The sequence below is a fragment of the Talaromyces marneffei genome, chromosome 5, assembly GCF_009556855.1.
Source record: "Talaromyces marneffei chromosome 5, complete sequence".
NCBI lineage: Eukaryota > Fungi > Ascomycota > Eurotiomycetes > Eurotiales > Trichocomaceae > Talaromyces > Talaromyces marneffei.
The window spans coordinates 3,294,995-3,312,180 of record NC_072352.1 but is presented as its reverse complement, the minus strand read 5'-3'; the positions used below and the strand labels follow the sequence as shown (position 1 = coordinate 3,312,180).

Below are 17,186 nucleotides of genomic sequence, written 5' to 3'. Positions count from 1 at the left end.
CTAATCCTAATCTAATCCTAATCCTAATCTAATCCCTAACCCTAACCCTAACCCTAACCCTAACCCTAACCCTAACCCTAACCCTAACCCTAACCCTAATCCTAACCCTAACCCTAATCCTAATCCTAATCCTAATCCTAATCCTAATCCTAATCCTAATCCTAATCCTAATCCTAATCCTAATCCTAATCCTAATCCTAATCCTAATCCTAATCCTAATCCTAATCCTAATCCTAATCCTAATCCTAATCCTAATCCTAATCCTAATCCTAATCCTAATCCTAATCCTAATCCTAATCCTAATCCTAATCCTAATCCTAATCCTAATCCTAATCCTAATCCTAATCCTAATCCTAATCCTAATCCTAATCCCAATCCGATTTCTTTCCTTTTCGGTATGATATATCGACATAATCCTTCATATATATGATTCTTCCATACCGGACCTTCTCTTATCATTCGCTGGTTCGAAAAATGTGGACGGGATCCATGGAATATCCTTTTTCGGACCTCAATCGAAATCGGAATCTTTCTTTTCTCCTCGAATAATCGTGAATAATTATCGTAATATCATCTTTCCTTTCGACTCCGAACGGTGCTATAAATTTATAATCCATATTGATGAACCATGATATTCTTGATCTGGATTATATATAAATACCTTCATTCAACCGTGATCAATCGAAATATATAATCATCTTCTACGTGATATATATGATGTTTTCGGACATATGATATTCGCAATGGTAATATAATGCGGATCGGATTATGGATATAACGGAAATCATCTGAAAAACGTTGATGGTTGCTCTGATGTCGGTCAACCTCGTGGGGCTGTAAATGCTGGTCTGTGGATCGGTGGGTTCGGGACATATCACCGTCTAAATCCGACTTTCCTCGGTAATCTCCAACAACTACGGTCCCGGTCGATATTGGGTGCATCGGTAATGGATATGCCATTTCTGCATCTGGTGTATAAAACTGTCTTTGAACGCGTGTCACTGCCATGAAATATATATTGTTGTAACGTGTAATCTTGTTGTAACGTGTAATCTTGTTGTAACGTGTAATATTGTTGTAACGTGTAATACGGTTATGGGGTTCCTATCTTGCCGGGAACGGCATCCACGAACGAATTATATATCTCGATGGTTGGATATGATGATGAACGGTTAATCAACTCCAATATCCTTTCAATGATGATGGATGGATACTCTGCGGTATGAATTATGACTTGCATTGGTATGATGTTGGATTACTGGAAATATATCATGTGTATCTCTCTCTGGTTGGCACTCTAATGTATGGATCCTTCTATCGGCCATTCTTTATCGATCAATGAACCCAAAATTCGGTCGGTGCACCGGAACCTTTGGATATATGCGATATATGGAATATGGGGGTGTGGGTTGCTCGCTCTGACTTCCATCTCTTTGGTTACTTCCACGATGTCGGTGATTTTTATGATTTGGATCACATGGACGATATGGATCCCTTCCATGGATTCTGTGGAATGGAAACACGGTATCTCTTGATTAAATAACAATATAATGCTTCTGCACCCGGGGTGTAAAACCGTCATGCTCGTGGGGACCGGGATGTGGGTGCAATCACAAACCGACTCAACCGATAAAACACCTCAATCAATCGGGTCCCTTCCATGCCACTCCATCGGATCTTCTGCCCAAACCATGCATATACGTGGTCGGCATCCTCCACATCCACCTGGTCGTCGCGCATCCATGCATATATCGTCTCCGCACATGCGCCGGGGTTCAAATGCATGATGCTGATCACCGTCGGGATCACCACGTCCGGAAACTGGCATTGTCGTTCGGGAATGACCCGCCATCCACCGTCGGGACGGGCCTCGTATCGCTGGCATATGGCCTGGGGCACCCCGCATGTGAAACAACACGAAAACCGCGCGTATTTGCGCCGCTCCCGCATCTGCCGCGTCATCTGCTCGATGTGACCCTGGACAATGCCCGCCGCGGGTTGGGAACATGCCGTGATGGGATGCATGGACATGGCCACATCCATCGTCTCCATATAACACACCGCACATCGGTGTTGCCACTGCAATAATGTGCTCTCTAATTGATCCACCGCCATGGCCGCCTCCCCACGGATCCGTTGCACCTGCTGGGCCATCGTCTGCTTCTGCTGCTCCTGCGCCATCCATGTGGCCGTCACGTCGGCGGAATGCAATGGGGATGGATGCGAACGGACGCTGCATTGATCACATGGTGCCTCACCGTCCGTACAACCGTCGGGTCTCTCGTATGAATCCAAATACGCATCCAATACCGCCCGTCGACATCTGGTGCCGTGGAAATACTCCCGCATGGCCTGTTTCCCTTCTTCATATCCGGCCTCCCACTGCGACCATCCGCGGGCCTGGAATGGCGTGGGCGCGATGATGATGGCTTCACTGGCCTGCCCATCCCGTCCGGCCCGTCCGCTTTCCTGGCTGTACTCCCGCAACATGCTGGGCACCTCCACGTGGATGACACACCGCACGGTGCGAATATTGATGCCCATGCCCAATGCGTTCGTCGCCACAATCGTCATGCCACTGCGGATGGGGTCCGTCGTCCCCTCGGGATGCGGGGTGAATGCCTGTAATGCGTGCTCTTTCATGGCCACGGCCATCTTGCCGTGATATGCCAAACAACCCAATCGGGTGGCCAATGCGTCCACGTCGCCGGTCTCGCTCCGATATACGATGATCTGGCCGCCACGGGGATGCCAATGGGCCTCGCGCTGCCGGATGAATGCCACCACCTCGTCCTCATCCACGTCCACGCTCATCGACTCGACCCGATATGCGATGTTGACCCGCGTCGTGTGGGGACTGCGGAATCGTTGCACGACGGTGGGCGTCAACTGCAACCGCTGGAATAATCGAACCTCATCCACGGCCGGCAACGTGGCCGTCAACAACACCACGGGACTGCCGATGGTCATCAACACGTGTAATCCCGCCATCTTCGGTCGAAACTCCTCGCGGCTGTCCAATATCGTGTGGCATTCGTTGATGACGATCCGGTCCAATCGGTTCCGCTCCTGCAATCGACTGATGTACGATCGAAACCCCTTGCTGGTGGCCGATTCCGGCGTCACTAATACGATCCGCGCCGTCTCGGGCGGTCGATGGGAATTCCACGGCACGCATGATATGCCCGCCTGCGCACACTCCCGCTGCATATCCTGCCGTAACGATACCGTCGGCACCACCACGATGCTCGTCCCGGCACGCTCCCACGCCGCGGGGACCATGAATATCATGCTCTTCCCACCACCGGTGCCCATCACCCCAATACCCACGGGGCACTGCCCATGACGGCGTCAATGGCCGCTTTCTGGATCCCCTGGAACTGGGCGCCGGGTCCGACAATCCCTTCCAACAACGGCTGAATGGGCGCCTGTCGCATGGCGTGCCAATGGGCCACGGCACGGGGATCCACCGTGGGAATCCCTCGTGTTCGTTTCATGCCGGCACGATGGACGGGGGGAAATCCCAAAACCGATGCCATCGCTCACTGGCCTGTCGAAACTGGGCCTTCATGGCCGCCATGGTCCCGGGGGCTTCCTCCACGCCGCGTGCGTATATCATCCCGGCCACGTGGCTTCCATGTCCGGCTTGGATATCAATCACCGCATCGTCGGCCGTCCACCAACACCCATCCTCGTCCTCATCCATCTCCTGTTCTTCCTCCATCGAATCGCTCTCAAACCCGGTCGTGGGACCCAAATATCGCCGGGCAATGGCGATCATGATCTGCCGGCATGCGCTGATGGTCAATGGGACCCCCATGCCAATCTCGGTTTCTCGTTGCATGGCCCGTTTCATCCGTTCGGACGTCCATGTGGTGCCATCCACCTCCTGGGGCGGCCATATAAACCCACTCCGTTCGGGTTGTCCGTACACCATGGTTTCGACGTGGCGTTGGAATGGCATGGCCAACCGTTGGAAATATATAAACAACTCGCCCACGGCCCGGGGCACGTATCGATGGATGATCTTGGGTCGACCCTGGATGTGGTATCCTTTGTGATACGTGGTCATGAATGACACCAACCCGTGCTCGATCAACTGGTTGCGTAATCCGCCAAACGGGGTGTTCTGGTACCGGATGGACATGGCTTCGGGCCCTCGTGCGGGGGCACCGCTGGTCAAATGCATCAACACCAATAAATACTCCTTCATCCGTCCCACGGCTCGCATCCACTGCTGCACTCGACGGGGGCGCCATGCGTGGGTGGCGGATGTGCCGGATGGACGCTCGGCGTGGATGAATGCGCGTCGGAATCCGGGTTCCTGCCATATGCGGTCGTGTAACCACCATGTGTCATCCACGTCCCATGCATTGCGGGGATCCTGGGCAAAATACCACCCGGGTTGATCCTCGACGGCATGGTCTCCATGGTCTCCCATGCGATGGTTGGCAATCGATGGTCGGTGGGAAACAACAATACGTCCTGCGTCAAATGGTCCCATGCCCGGTTGATAATGCCATGCACCGTCTCCCGCAATTGATCCATGGTAAACCGATGATGCTGGTATGTGATGCGGTCTCCGTGCCATTCAATCAACCCATCCGCCGTGGTGCCGTACCGGATTTTCATGCCGTATGTGCGGGAATCCAACATCCACTTCATCGGGGTGGGTTCCATGGTGGTCATAAATCGCAACATCATCCCGCGTAATGCCACGAAACAATCGGACAATCCGGCATGGGCCTCGCTTTCCTCCCATGCCTGTTGCGCGACTAACATGCGGGCAATCTTGATCATGGCGGACAACTTGGGGGTAAATGCCAACGCCGTCTCCCATCCACCCGACTCCCGGATCCCCATGGCGGCCAACCCGCTGATGATGCCGTTCACGAACTCCTGCCCGTGCTGACCCTGTAATCGATGGTCCAACATGGCGATGCACCATGTCAATATGGCACGATCGACGGCATCCAATGGCTGGTCGGTGGGATCCATCTCCTCGGTGGCATGGACGGGGGAATGGGTGCTCTCGTCCTCGGACATGGCCTGCCGGATCTGGTGGATGGTCTCGCATTGGGTGGCATGGAACTGAAATCGGACGTCGCCGGTACTCACACTGCGCATGATATACCGGATGATCCGTTGCCACACCTCGATGTACTGTTCAATGGTGCCGGCCACCATCCGCGCTTGGAACGGGTGTTGGGGCATCTGATCCACCTGTTTCCGGTGCATCTCAAATCGACTGAATATGTTCAACCGCGTCAATGTGGTGCGCTGCGCGACCATGACGATCCGGTGAAATCGCTCGTCAATCTCGGCCAATATGGGCTCTTGTTCGGGATCGGGTCGTTGTAACAATGCCCGTAATGTGCCTCGATCCTCCTCTAACAAATGATCGGCCCATCCCATCCGTTCGACCCATGGGTTGACCTCGCGGGACTCGTGGGGACGGATCCGTTCTCGTTCCGCGGCGTCGATCTGCTGCTCTCGATGGATGATCTCCTGCTTCATCGCCTGCTGCGCCGCATCCCATGATGGGTTTTCTGGATCGGATATGGCGGTGGTGATGGTGGTATGGTCATGTTGGACGGCAAACCGTTGGGATCCACGTCCTTTGGGGATAAACCGTTGGCTGGCTACAATGTTCCATGGCATGTTGGGCTGGGGTTTGGACGGTGCCTTGGAACGGGGTCGTCCTCGGTTCTGGGGGTTTTTCCATCCATGTTCCTGGCGGCAATGGTCGTGGATCCGTCGAATGGTCTCTCCAATCCAATGGCAACCGGGATAACTACACTGATATGTGGGATCCCGCGGTGGGATCAATCCGGGAATGGGCGCAATGGGCTTATGGGGGATCACCAATTCACGGTGATGGCGGATCCGTTCGGGAAACTGCTGGTGATATTGCTGGAATAATATAATGTGCTGTGAATGCCGTTCTCGTATATGCCTCGTGTTCCGTAAATGGGATGGTAACTGACTATCAAATACAACATGCTGGCACAAACAACAAATTACAATCCGATGATGGGGGTCATACTGGAATATCTGGTCAACAATTGGGGGTGCCATGCTTGATTATGATTTACTCCTGGTGAATTGAATGAATATGAATGGCATGAATATGAATATACACGTGGAACGCGTGGGAATACGCGTCGTGGAAATGCTAATATGACCCCTTATGGTGTGGATGAATATCTATATTGGGTATAACGCTTCCGCAAACCACCAACATCAAAAATGAACCCTAATCATTTTCAATCATATACCACTGGTGAACGAATCGCTCAAATTGATTATACTTACATGGACAAGTTGCCCGAAGTCGACATTATATCTGGTCCAAATTTGAGCGGTAACCCTAGTGGTAAATATAGCTGGGGGATAACCGCCAATAAATAAATGGCGGTTATCCAGACTGCCTAGCACCACACTAGTGTTTGTTAGCAAAAATAAATGGCGGTTATATCACCGACATTTAAAATAAGTGTTAGCAAAAATAAATGGCGGTTATATCACCGACATTTAAAATAAGTGTTAGCGGTAACCCTAGTGGTAAATATAGCTGGGGGATAACCGCCAATAAATAAATGGCGGTTATCCAGACTGCCTAGCACCACACTAGTGTTTGTTAGCAAAAATAAATGGCGGTTATATCACCGACATTTAAAATAAGTGTTAGCAAAAATAAATGGCGGTTATATCACCGACATTTAAAATAAGTGTTAGTTACGGCGCACCTGCGTTAAAGTTACCAGCCACTCGCATTAACCATTTCGGATCGAGTTGGAAGTTGCGTTACCCTGCCTTTACGTCGAAGTTGCGTTATCCTACCCTTTATGTGCAAGTTGGCTTACCGGCGCATCTGGGTTAAAGTTACCAGCTACTCGCGTTAAAGTTACTGGCCACTTGCGTTAAAGTTACTGGCTACTCGTGTCAAAGTTACTGGCCACTTGCGTTAAAGTTATGCCGTACTTGCGTTAAAGTTACTGGCCATTTGGGTTAAAGTTATGCCGTACTTGCGTTAAAGTTACGCCCTAGTCGCGTTAAAGTTACTGGCTACTCGTGTCAAAGTTACTGGCCACTTGCGTTAAAGTTATGCTGTACTTGGGTTAAAGTTATGGGCCACTTGCTTTAAAGTTATGGGGTATCTGTGTTAAACGTACTGGTCACTCACCTGAATCATTTCGCAGCGAGTTGGGAGTTGTGTTATCCTGCCCTGGATCTATAAGTTGTGTTACGGTGTTAACCCGGAACCTATAATGGGGGTGACCAATCTCTCTACCTACAACGGGGATGATGAAATCCTCCATGTCCAACTCGCCCTACTAAACCCTCTACGTCTAATGTGCCTGATTGAATCTGTTATCTATAACTTTCTGTACCCTGCCTATAATGTGTAACTTGTGTTATCTAATCCTTGATATATAAGTTCTATTACCCTGCCGTGAACCTCCAAGTTGCCTTCCCTAACGTGCAACTCGATATATCTCCGTATATAATATCGACCAAATCGGAATGGGAATATATATACTCTACCTGTCAGTTGGCTTATTGAATCCTTGATGTGTATCTTGGGTTATGGGGTCAATCCTTTGTGTGGAAGTTGGGTTATCCTACTCTTTATGTGCAAGTTGGGTGACTCTACCCGGTATGTGAAACTTGGGTTATCCTACCCTCTTCTAACCCTTCCGTTACCCGGCCCTTTATGTGTAAGTTGGGTTATCCTACCCTTTATGTATAAGTTGGGTTACTCTACTCTTTATGTGCAAGTTGGGTTACTCTACCCTTTACGTGTAAGTTGGGTTATCCTACTCTCTTCTAACCCTTGGATTACCCAGCCCTTTATATACAAGTTGGATTATCCTACCCTTTACGTGCAAGTTGGGTTACTCTACCCTTTACGTGCAAGTTGGGTTATCCTACTCTCTTCTAATCCTTGCGTTACCCAGCCCTTTATATACAAGTTGGATTATCCTACCCTTTATGTGCAAGTTGGGTTATCTGGCCCTTTACCTACAAGTTGGGTTATTAAAATCCTTTATATGCAAGCTGGATTATGGGGTGTATTTTAATCTATTATCTGAATCCGATCCCTAACCATGATCTGAATCCAATCCCTAACCATGATCTGAATCCAATCCCTAACCATGATCGGAATCTAATCCCTAACCACGATCTCAATCCAATCCCTAACCACGATTGGAATCCGATCCCTAACCATGATCGGAATCTAATCCCTAACCACGATCTCAATCCAATCCCTAACCACGATTGGAATCCGATCCCTAACCATGATCGGAATCTAATCCCTAACCACAATCGGAATCCGATCCCTAACCATGAGCGGAATCCAATCCCTAACCATCATCTAAATCCGATCCCTAACCATGATATAATAATCTTTATCCTCCATATATTCCTCACTCTTGATCTCCAATATCAATTATATAATGCCGCTCAGTTGCTGGTTGCCATTGCAATCTAAACCCATCATATATATATAACCACACCCGGGGAATTCCTGCTCAATAAATCCACACATCTAATTCATCTCCACCACCAATCCACTGCGCTTCTCACTGCGTCGTCTAAATCGCCATTGGAAATGCCGGATCAACTGCCGTGGGTCATTGATGTCGACCGTGGGGGACTGCCCCTGTATTCGCCGTTGCGATGCTATATGGATGGCATCCTGCTGCGGTCGATACAATAACTGCCTGATGAACCGAATCGCGATATGGGTTACAGTTATAGCCACTTGGTTATGGAGCCAATCCTAGTGTAAATTGGGTTACCAATCTCTCTCTATCTATAAGTTGGGTTACTAATCTTTCTACCTGCAAGTGGGGTTACGAATCTTTCTACCTATAAGTTGGATTACCAATCCCTCTACCGGTAAGTTGGGTTATTGAATCCTTAATATACATGTTGGGTTATGGGGTCAATCCTTTATATGTAAGTTGGCTTTCTTGATATACAACTTGGGTAATGGCGCCAATGTATATCTCTATATATAATATAAATCCGATCTCTAACCCTGATCAAAATCCAGTCCCGAACCATAATCGAAATCCGATCCTGAACCCTGATCTAAATCTAGTCCTGAATCTGGATATAACAGTTATAATCTTCGAATATATCTTGCTCATGATCAATAATCTGAATAATATCATCGTGATGCGTTGTGGATGGAGATGATCAATTTCCTCTATGAACGGTGATATATATATACAATTCTTAATCATTGTAATGGCCTCAACGTTGCTGGATATGATGATATATCATATATGTTGGGGGGTATTGATGGAATGGGGATATAAATATATATAACCTCACGCGGGGAATTCCCGCTCGATAAATTCACACATCCAATTCATCTCTACCACCAATCCGCTGCGCTCCTCACCACGTCGCCCAAATCGCCGTTGGAAATGTCCAATCAACCCTCGCTCATCGTCAATGTCCACCCCGGGGAACTGGGCCTGCATTCGCTGTTGCCATGCTACACGGATGGAATGCCGCTGCGGTCCATGCAATAACTGTCCCATGATCGGAATCGCCACATGGGGATATTGACACCGCTCGTGCGTCTTCTGGTAACCACCGTACCCGTTGCTCTCCCACTGTTGGCAAATCCACTGCGGGGAATGGCATCCAAAACATGCCGCATATGCCTCATACCCTCGCCGTCCAGTCCCCCGTGGCTGATGGACCACCTGTTCGATCACCTGGTCCATCCATGACTGCGCAATCTGTGCCTGTGGATGGGGACAATTGCCAATCCTATGGTGCGCTGGTTGCCCTGTCATCCCGCATAATCGACATTGCCCGGCCCACCGGTCAAACGGTTCCCGGATGGACTCGATTTCCTGTCCATCCGCCTCCGCGTGCTGCGTCTGTCGTTGCATGGGCCCCTGGTAATATGCCGTCGACGGGAATATGGGATGGGCCCGACGTTTGGCCATGGGGGGGATGGAATGGTGGGAAATGGCGCGTTTGCGTGGACCGGGTGATGGTGTGGGAATGGCGATATGGTGGCTGTTGGGACTGGTGAAATGGCTGGTCCTTGGGCGGTTATTTGGGCAGCCGTTTGGTCTGTCATGGATGGCTGAATGACTGGCTGAATGACTGGCTGAATGACTGGCTGAATGACTGGCTGGATGACTGGCTGGATCACTGGCTGGATCACTGGCTGGATCTCTGCCTGGATCTCTGCCTGGATCTCTGCCTGGATCTCTGCCTGGATCTCTGCCTGGATCTCTGCCTGGATCACTGGCCGAATCACTGGCCGAATCACTGGCCGAATCACTGGCCGAATCACTGGCCGAATCACTGGCTTCCTGTCTGTTATTCTCGCGGGCACTCAGCCAGCCATTGGGACTGGCATTCGGACTGGCGGGATTGGGATCTATACTACTCTGACACTGGTCACATATCGCCTCAGCGTCCTCACACTGCTGCCGTGTATATCCATCCACCGTCCCGTCTAAATATATATCTAATGCCCGCCGTCGACAACCACCGCCAAGGTATTCCTGCACCCGCGAATCCACCGTGGGCGGATCCCCCCAACCCGCTCCGTGGCCATCGATTAACATGATCGCCTGGCTGGCGGCCCCATCGCGTCCGGCTCGTCCACTTTCCTGTCCATAATCCAACAAGGACCGCGTCCGGCCCACGTGGATCACCAGCCGGATATCGGGGATATCAATCCCCATTCCCAACGCACTCGTGGCCACGATCACCCCGGGATTCTGCTTCTGGAATGATGCTAACATCCCCTTTTTATCCACCGCCTGGCTGTAATAAGCGGGACATTGCAGTTGATGGGCAATCCGCTGGACGGTGGCAATCGTATTGGCATATATGACCACTTTCCCCTCGTGGAGCTGCTGAACGCGCTGCTGAATCCACGTAATCATCAGCTCGCTTATATCACAAGATGGCTCACCGGCGCCAATCTCGATCACTTGATATGCCACGTTGGTCCGGCTGGTCCGGCCGCGGAACCACTGGATCGTGGGGGAATCTAAATACATCCGCTGGCATAACAATGCTTCGCTTTCACGGGGCAAGGTGGCGGTTAATAACATGAGTTGGGTCTCCGCGCGGACCAATGCACCCAGCTGCGCCATCTGCTTCCGGAACTGGTATCCTTCCTGTAATATGATGTGGCATTCGTCGATCACAATGCGGTCCAGCTCCTTGGTCCACTGCTTCCGGTTAATAAAGGTCTGGAATCTCTCGCTCACCGCGGATTCCGGCGTCACCAATATAATCGATGCTCCATCGACGGGACGTCGCGAATCCCATTCCACACAGGAGATGCCCAAGGTCTGGCATCGTTGTTGGAGATCGGCACGTAATGCCACCAATGGAACAACCACAATGGTGGTGCCTCCACGGCTCATCCATGCGGGCAACATGAACAATAAACTCTTCCCCGCGCCCGTGGGCATGATGGCGACAATGGGACTCTGCCGCTGGACGATGGACTGAATCACGGCTTTCTGGGTCCCACGAAACGTGGCGGATAGTCCCATCATCTGCTGTAATGACTCGTCGAGATCCATGGCTCGGGTATGGCTCCATCGCTCGATCTGACTAGCCTGGGCCGTGTCCTGGAATGGGGTGATCATGCGGGAACGCAGTGATTGGATGGCGGATGCAAATCCTAAAAACTGGTGCCATTCCTGGCTGCTTTGCCGGAATCGTTGTCGTCGATCGGCCACTTCGCCAGCTCGTTCGGTGGTTTCCCGCGCATATACAGCTCCCGCCACGTGGGGGCTGTGTCCAGCCTGCTCATCCGCGATCGGGGCCATGATCTGGGCCTCATCTTCATGCGGGTGGTCTGTCGCCGTGGAATTTGGATCGTGGGGAGCAAATGCCCGTCCCGCTCGCATATATCGGCGGCTGATCGCGATGGCAATCTCCCGATACGATGCAATATTCAATGCCGGTCCGGACAATCCAATGGTGCTCTCCCGTTGCAAAATCCGCCGGAACCGTTCGGAGGTCCACGCGGGTTCCCACGAGGTGGATGCCCAGATATGGGGATTGATGTCCTCCCGCTGATGCATCCACGCGTCAATGCGCCGTTGGAACGACAACACCAGCTATAAATACCACACCAGCAGCTCACCCACTTCCCGCGGTAAATATCGATGGATGATTTTGACGTCGCCACTCACCTGATATCCTTTATGATACCGCGCCACCAATACCACCATGCCGTCCTCGATGAACATGTTCCGGATCCCACCGACATGGCTATTCTCATGTCGAATGCTCAACAACTCCGGGGCACGAGCGGGTTGGCCCCATGTGAATTGGACCGCCGCCAGCAGCTTCTCCAAAAACGTGCTGATCCGTCGGTGGAATGCCTGCCAGCGGATGGGCTGAATGCCGTGGCCGTCGGCCTGGATCAATCGACGGCATAATAGGGGATGATCCTGGATATGCTGCCATAGCCAGCCGGTGCCATCGACGGGCCATGGGGTCCGCGGATCCTGCACAAAACTCTATTGGGGGTCCTCATTGAACGGGTTATCATATAGCTGATCCCATGGAATCACGGGCACCTGATCGGGGGCGCATTGCAGCAAATCCTCCATCAAGATCCGCCGTGCATCCCGTACCGTGTGGTCGACCATGCCACGGAACTGCCGCATTGTAAATTTGACATCTTTATATAACAGCTCATCACTATTCTGCCACGTCACATGGCCCTCCGTGGTGGTGTTGTAATGGATCTTCAACCCATACGTCCGTAAATCCAACATCCACTGCATTGGGCTCTGGGATCCACGCACCATGAACCGGTCCATCATCTGCGTCACCCACTGCAAACACCCTTTCTTGGATGGAGTGGCACGGGGGGATGGGGATCCTCCGTACGCACTGTCCCAGTCGTTCTCCTGCATGGAACTGGCGGGTTCAGCGTCGTCCTCGTTCTCCGCCAGTTCCATGGCTTTCCGGACCACCATGAACCGGGCCAGTTTGATCACTTTGGACAAAATGGGCGGGTAATCCTCCGGGGTCCGCCATCCACCTCGATCGCGAACGCCCAACACCGCCATGGCACACACCAATGCACAGTCGTATTCCCGGTGTACCACTCGCTGGTTCAACAGCTCGATGCAAAAGTCTAAACACGCCCGCTGGAGGGGGGTTAATGGTGGAATGGCGCTCTGTGGAGCGGGATCCAGCTTGGGATCTAGCTCGGGATCCTCGTGGATATCCTCATCCATCTCATCATCGTCGGTGAATGATTCGTCTTCGGAGTGGGACGACTCGCTGGATATGGGCGATGGGCTGAGTTCCCATGGGCGCCGCTGACCGGGTTGCAATACTATGGACCGTCTGGGATTCTGGGGTGGGATCTGGGGATGAGCAACCTGCACCAGTCGATTCCATGCGGCACGTTGTCGTTGGGTGAATCGATATGGGGGATGCCTCTCGTCGGATGCACATTGCTGCGTCCGCCAAAAAAACATCAACATCTGCTGCCATGGACGAACACGCTCCGTCATAGTCTCCAGATCCTGATATGCCTCCAGTGGCTGATACCGGGTTTGATGCCGTTCGGTTCGGATGGCTTCCATGCGCACAAACACGCCGGTGTGGATGACGGACTGCTGGCTGATCTGTCCCACCTGGCCCATGGCCGTCCATATGGCCTGGATGGCATGTTCGTCGAGATCGGCCACGGGGGAGTGGTTCACAGCGTCGTCCATGGCGGGCATGTCGATATATTCCAATAACTGGGTACTGGAAAATGAGTGCAGATATGGCACCCAGCCCGTCCGACGGAGCCACGGATTGGCCTCATCAATATGGCCGTGCTGGATCTGCTCCGCGGCTTGCTTCTCGTACTCCGCATATTGCCGGCTGGCTTGTTCCCAAATCATGGATCCAGGTGTGGTGGGAATAGGATCGGAGTCCTCTTTTTCATCGATAATGGCGAAATACTGGGACCCGGTCTTCCGGGGGAATATTCGCTGGCATGGAACCCGTCGACACGCCTGTTTCTGCTGCTCCTGGATGGTCTGCATGGTGGATCTCGTGGGGTGGCCTCGGTGGGAAGTCCGGCTCCAGCCGTGCTGGTTATACCAATGGTTCCGCATGGCATTGATACTCTGACATATATATACACATGACTGTGGTGATAATTGACATTGCCAACCATCCAATGGGCCAATGAGCTGGGGAATGGCCTGGGTTCGGGTTGGTGGAATCTCCAGCTCAATGGGATCAATGGCGATATTGGGCCAGCTGCGAACCTCATCGCCAAGCTGAATCCGGATCATGGGAGATATATGCTAGTGGGCACGCTGTAAATGGCCTTCGATCTGGCTGGGCCAAACACCATACTGGCATTCGCGGCATATCACCACGGGGAAATCTACCAATCGCTCGAAATATGCGTTCTGGAATGAAATGCGGTTGGTCATGGTGATTGATCAATTGAATGGGTATTGTATTATTAAAGTGTCAAAATGGTTGGCGAAATGGCTATATACTGTTAAAATGGCTATTGAATAGTTAAAATGAATGATAAATAATTAAAATGCTATACAAATGATATTTTAAATAACTCTCTAATCGAGCCCCTATTCAACAAAGCATGGATGATATAATTATTAAACCCTAATTTGGCTCCCGCTATACCCCAACCAAGACTTCATTATCAAACCTATCAACTTTACTATACATCAACAAGATATCTACTAGGTAGATCATAATAAAAATTACAGAGATTTATGAGTAAATGGTTGAATAATATATGGTGTAAGTTTCGTGGGAATTCGTCTAAAAAAGCTAATTGCCTGCAAGGTTTTTTGCTAATTGCCTGCTACCCTCGAACCCCAGATTTTTGCTAGCGAAAAAATAACCCTAATCTGAACCCTAATTGCCTTCTACTTCGAGGCAATTAGATATCTTGGATAGAAAATATAGATGTAAATATGCAATTGGTCATCTATATATTAGGTGAAATAATACTATATATTAGGGAAAAAAATAAAACAAAAAAAAAATGGGATGTGGTGGTGAATCCTAAAATATGTCTTGGAATGTTGCGGTGATCACGGTGTGATATATAGTTCCCGCCTTACCCCAACTAAAAAATGACAAAAAACCTGTCCACTTCTATCAACCACCACACTGGAAATAATAGTTGAATGCCTGTACAAAAACGGGGATATATTAATAAATGGTGAATAATAAACAGTGCGAAATTTTAGCCTGATCGGAGCATGGCAACCTAATTGGACATTACAATTTATGCTAAATGGTCTCTACTCTTCAGCTCCTAACAAATAACCCTAACCCGAAATGGTCTTCACTTAAGACCATTTGACTATTTTAGATAGGGTTAGTTACAGCGTCAAATTGCGATCAAAACGGTGCAAAAATCTTCAAAAATGGTCCAGAAATCGTCGAGAAATGATGCGAAATAGTTGCCGTGATAAATCGTGGAAATTAAGCTTTTATATCGATCTCTTAGTACAGACCCACAACTTTATTTTCCTCCCGCAGCTCTAACCTGAATCGGACTAGCTACTACTTATTAATCACGAACATTGTGCCAAAGTCTAGTCGGGGAATACTCAACGGTATACCATCGGCTATTTTGGTTAGGCTAGTTGGAACGGCCTTACACCAATACGTGCTTCGTGATCTCAGACCGTGTAGAACCAACACTACCCTTTTATGGCAAGTTGGGTTATCCAAATCCAATCCCTAACTCTGATATGAAAATTATAATATTCTATGTATCATGTTCTTGATCAACAGTCTCTATGATAACCGGAATATGTTGCGAATAGGACTGCAAACTCTACCCACCAATTGGTATATAGATTGATAATTCTCAATGATCATCATTAATTCTCTTTCTCTATCTTTCCCTTATGGCCTATATCTTTTAGTAAGATTACTTGGCAAATGCTAAATGGATAACGTAGCTTCTACTCTGGATTTCTATTAGTAAAAACTAAACCCGAACCTGAAACGGGCGTTCATAACTGCTATTCGCCTATACATGACGCAGCCTAATCACTGTTCCCTCTCCTATCTTCCTCTGCTCATCGATATCGAGGTAGTAGCCTGCCTGTAACCAGACATCTCGCATGTCTTCTTTCTAACGGGGGGCTTTCACAGCAGGCGGAAACTTCCATAAGCGACACCGGATATCCTGTAAGATCTCTTCATATCCCAGCAAGACTATGTCTTCAATCCTTATATAAATATTATAGAAGGTAAACACGCTCAGACTTTGAGATGCTATTGTATACTGTCGAGGGTGGACAAACTGGAGTATACGCAGCTCGCCTTGTTTAAAGCACTCGATCAATCCCTCAGCTATTTTCCAAGAGTAATAGGAATATTGACCTTTGTTATAAGCAAACTGCAAGTCATCAGGCACTTCTAGACTGATGTGATCCAGATCAAATTAAGTTCTGAGAAACGATAGTAGAGGTTCTATGTAACCGACATTGTCTGCATCGTCGACGGCCATCAGATCATCAGGGATGTAAACACTATGAATTTTTTGACGCACTTCGCCATAGATTGTCTGAAGATACTCGAGCGCCTCACGGCAAGATGGGTAGTAGCTTAGTTCGGAGTTGCTGCATGGTGCTAGGGGTCCATTTTTAGCGAAGTCGCCTAGATGCAGCGTAAAACCATCTAGTATCGTATATGTGGACTCGGATGAAGCATAATCAGGTGAGAATCTTGGACGGACGGCGTCACGTTCGTTAACCGTTTTATACGTAATTCGTTTCTGGTCCTGACTTCTGTACTAACTGGAATAGATATTAGCGATATGACTCTGGCCATTAGGAGTGGCTGGTGGACTGGCGGCGGTTAACTAAGTCTCTGGTGAGGATGAAGGTAACCACGGCAGTCGCCGCCTTGTTGGTGGGTCTAAGGAATTATGATTAACAGGTTCACTCAGCTGTTGGGGTGAGGTTAACTATAGGATTCTCCATCTTGTAGTCTAGGAATTGGATGGTGGAGAAATTGAATGGTATTTCTGAGGTGGATTCTCGGGGCGCCCATCCTTAGATAGTGTTAGGACGGGGGGAATCTCTGTTGTCTAGCTATCTAGTAGGCTAAGGGATGACTTCCTAACGCGGCTTGAGATATATAGCTCTGGCGGTGCTGAT

General features: G+C 49.8%; 4 protein-coding genes across 4 annotated transcripts; all 4 read right to left on the bottom strand.

Annotated features, from left to right (window-relative positions):
• Positions 1 to 1,578: 1,578 nt before the first annotated feature.
• Positions 1,579 to 3,315, bottom strand: EYB26_007514 (uncharacterized protein; the record flags this gene model as incomplete). The annotated part of the gene is made up of 1 exon (XM_054266780.1): positions 1,579 to 3,315. The coding sequence occupies one exon, from the start codon at positions 3,313 to 3,315 to the stop codon at positions 1,579 to 1,581; it is 1,737 nt and encodes a 578-aa protein (XP_054122755.1).
• Positions 3,316 to 3,493: 178 nt separating this feature from the next.
• EYB26_007513 (uncharacterized protein) lies at positions 3,494 to 4,147 on the bottom strand (the record flags this gene model as incomplete). Its single annotated transcript, XM_054266779.1, has 1 exon — positions 3,494 to 4,147. One exon carries the CDS (start codon positions 4,145 to 4,147, stop codon positions 3,494 to 3,496), a length of 654 nt encoding a protein of 217 aa, XP_054122754.1.
• A 62-nt stretch (positions 4,148 to 4,209) lies between these two features.
• Positions 4,210 to 6,078, bottom strand: EYB26_007512 (uncharacterized protein; the record flags this gene model as incomplete). The annotated part of the gene is made up of 2 exons (XM_054266778.1): positions 4,210 to 5,986; positions 6,047 to 6,078. 2 exons carry the CDS (start codon positions 6,076 to 6,078, stop codon positions 4,210 to 4,212), a joined length of 1,809 nt encoding a protein of 602 aa, XP_054122753.1.
• Positions 6,079 to 9,344: 3,266 nt separating this feature from the next.
• Positions 9,345 to 14,321, bottom strand: EYB26_007511 (uncharacterized protein; the record flags this gene model as incomplete). Its single annotated transcript, XM_054266777.1, has 3 exons — positions 9,345 to 12,128; positions 12,204 to 12,521; positions 12,594 to 14,321. The coding sequence occupies 3 exons, from the start codon at positions 14,319 to 14,321 to the stop codon at positions 9,345 to 9,347; spliced, it is 4,830 nt and encodes a 1,609-aa protein (XP_054122752.1).
• Positions 14,322 to 17,186: the final 2,865 nt, after the last annotated feature.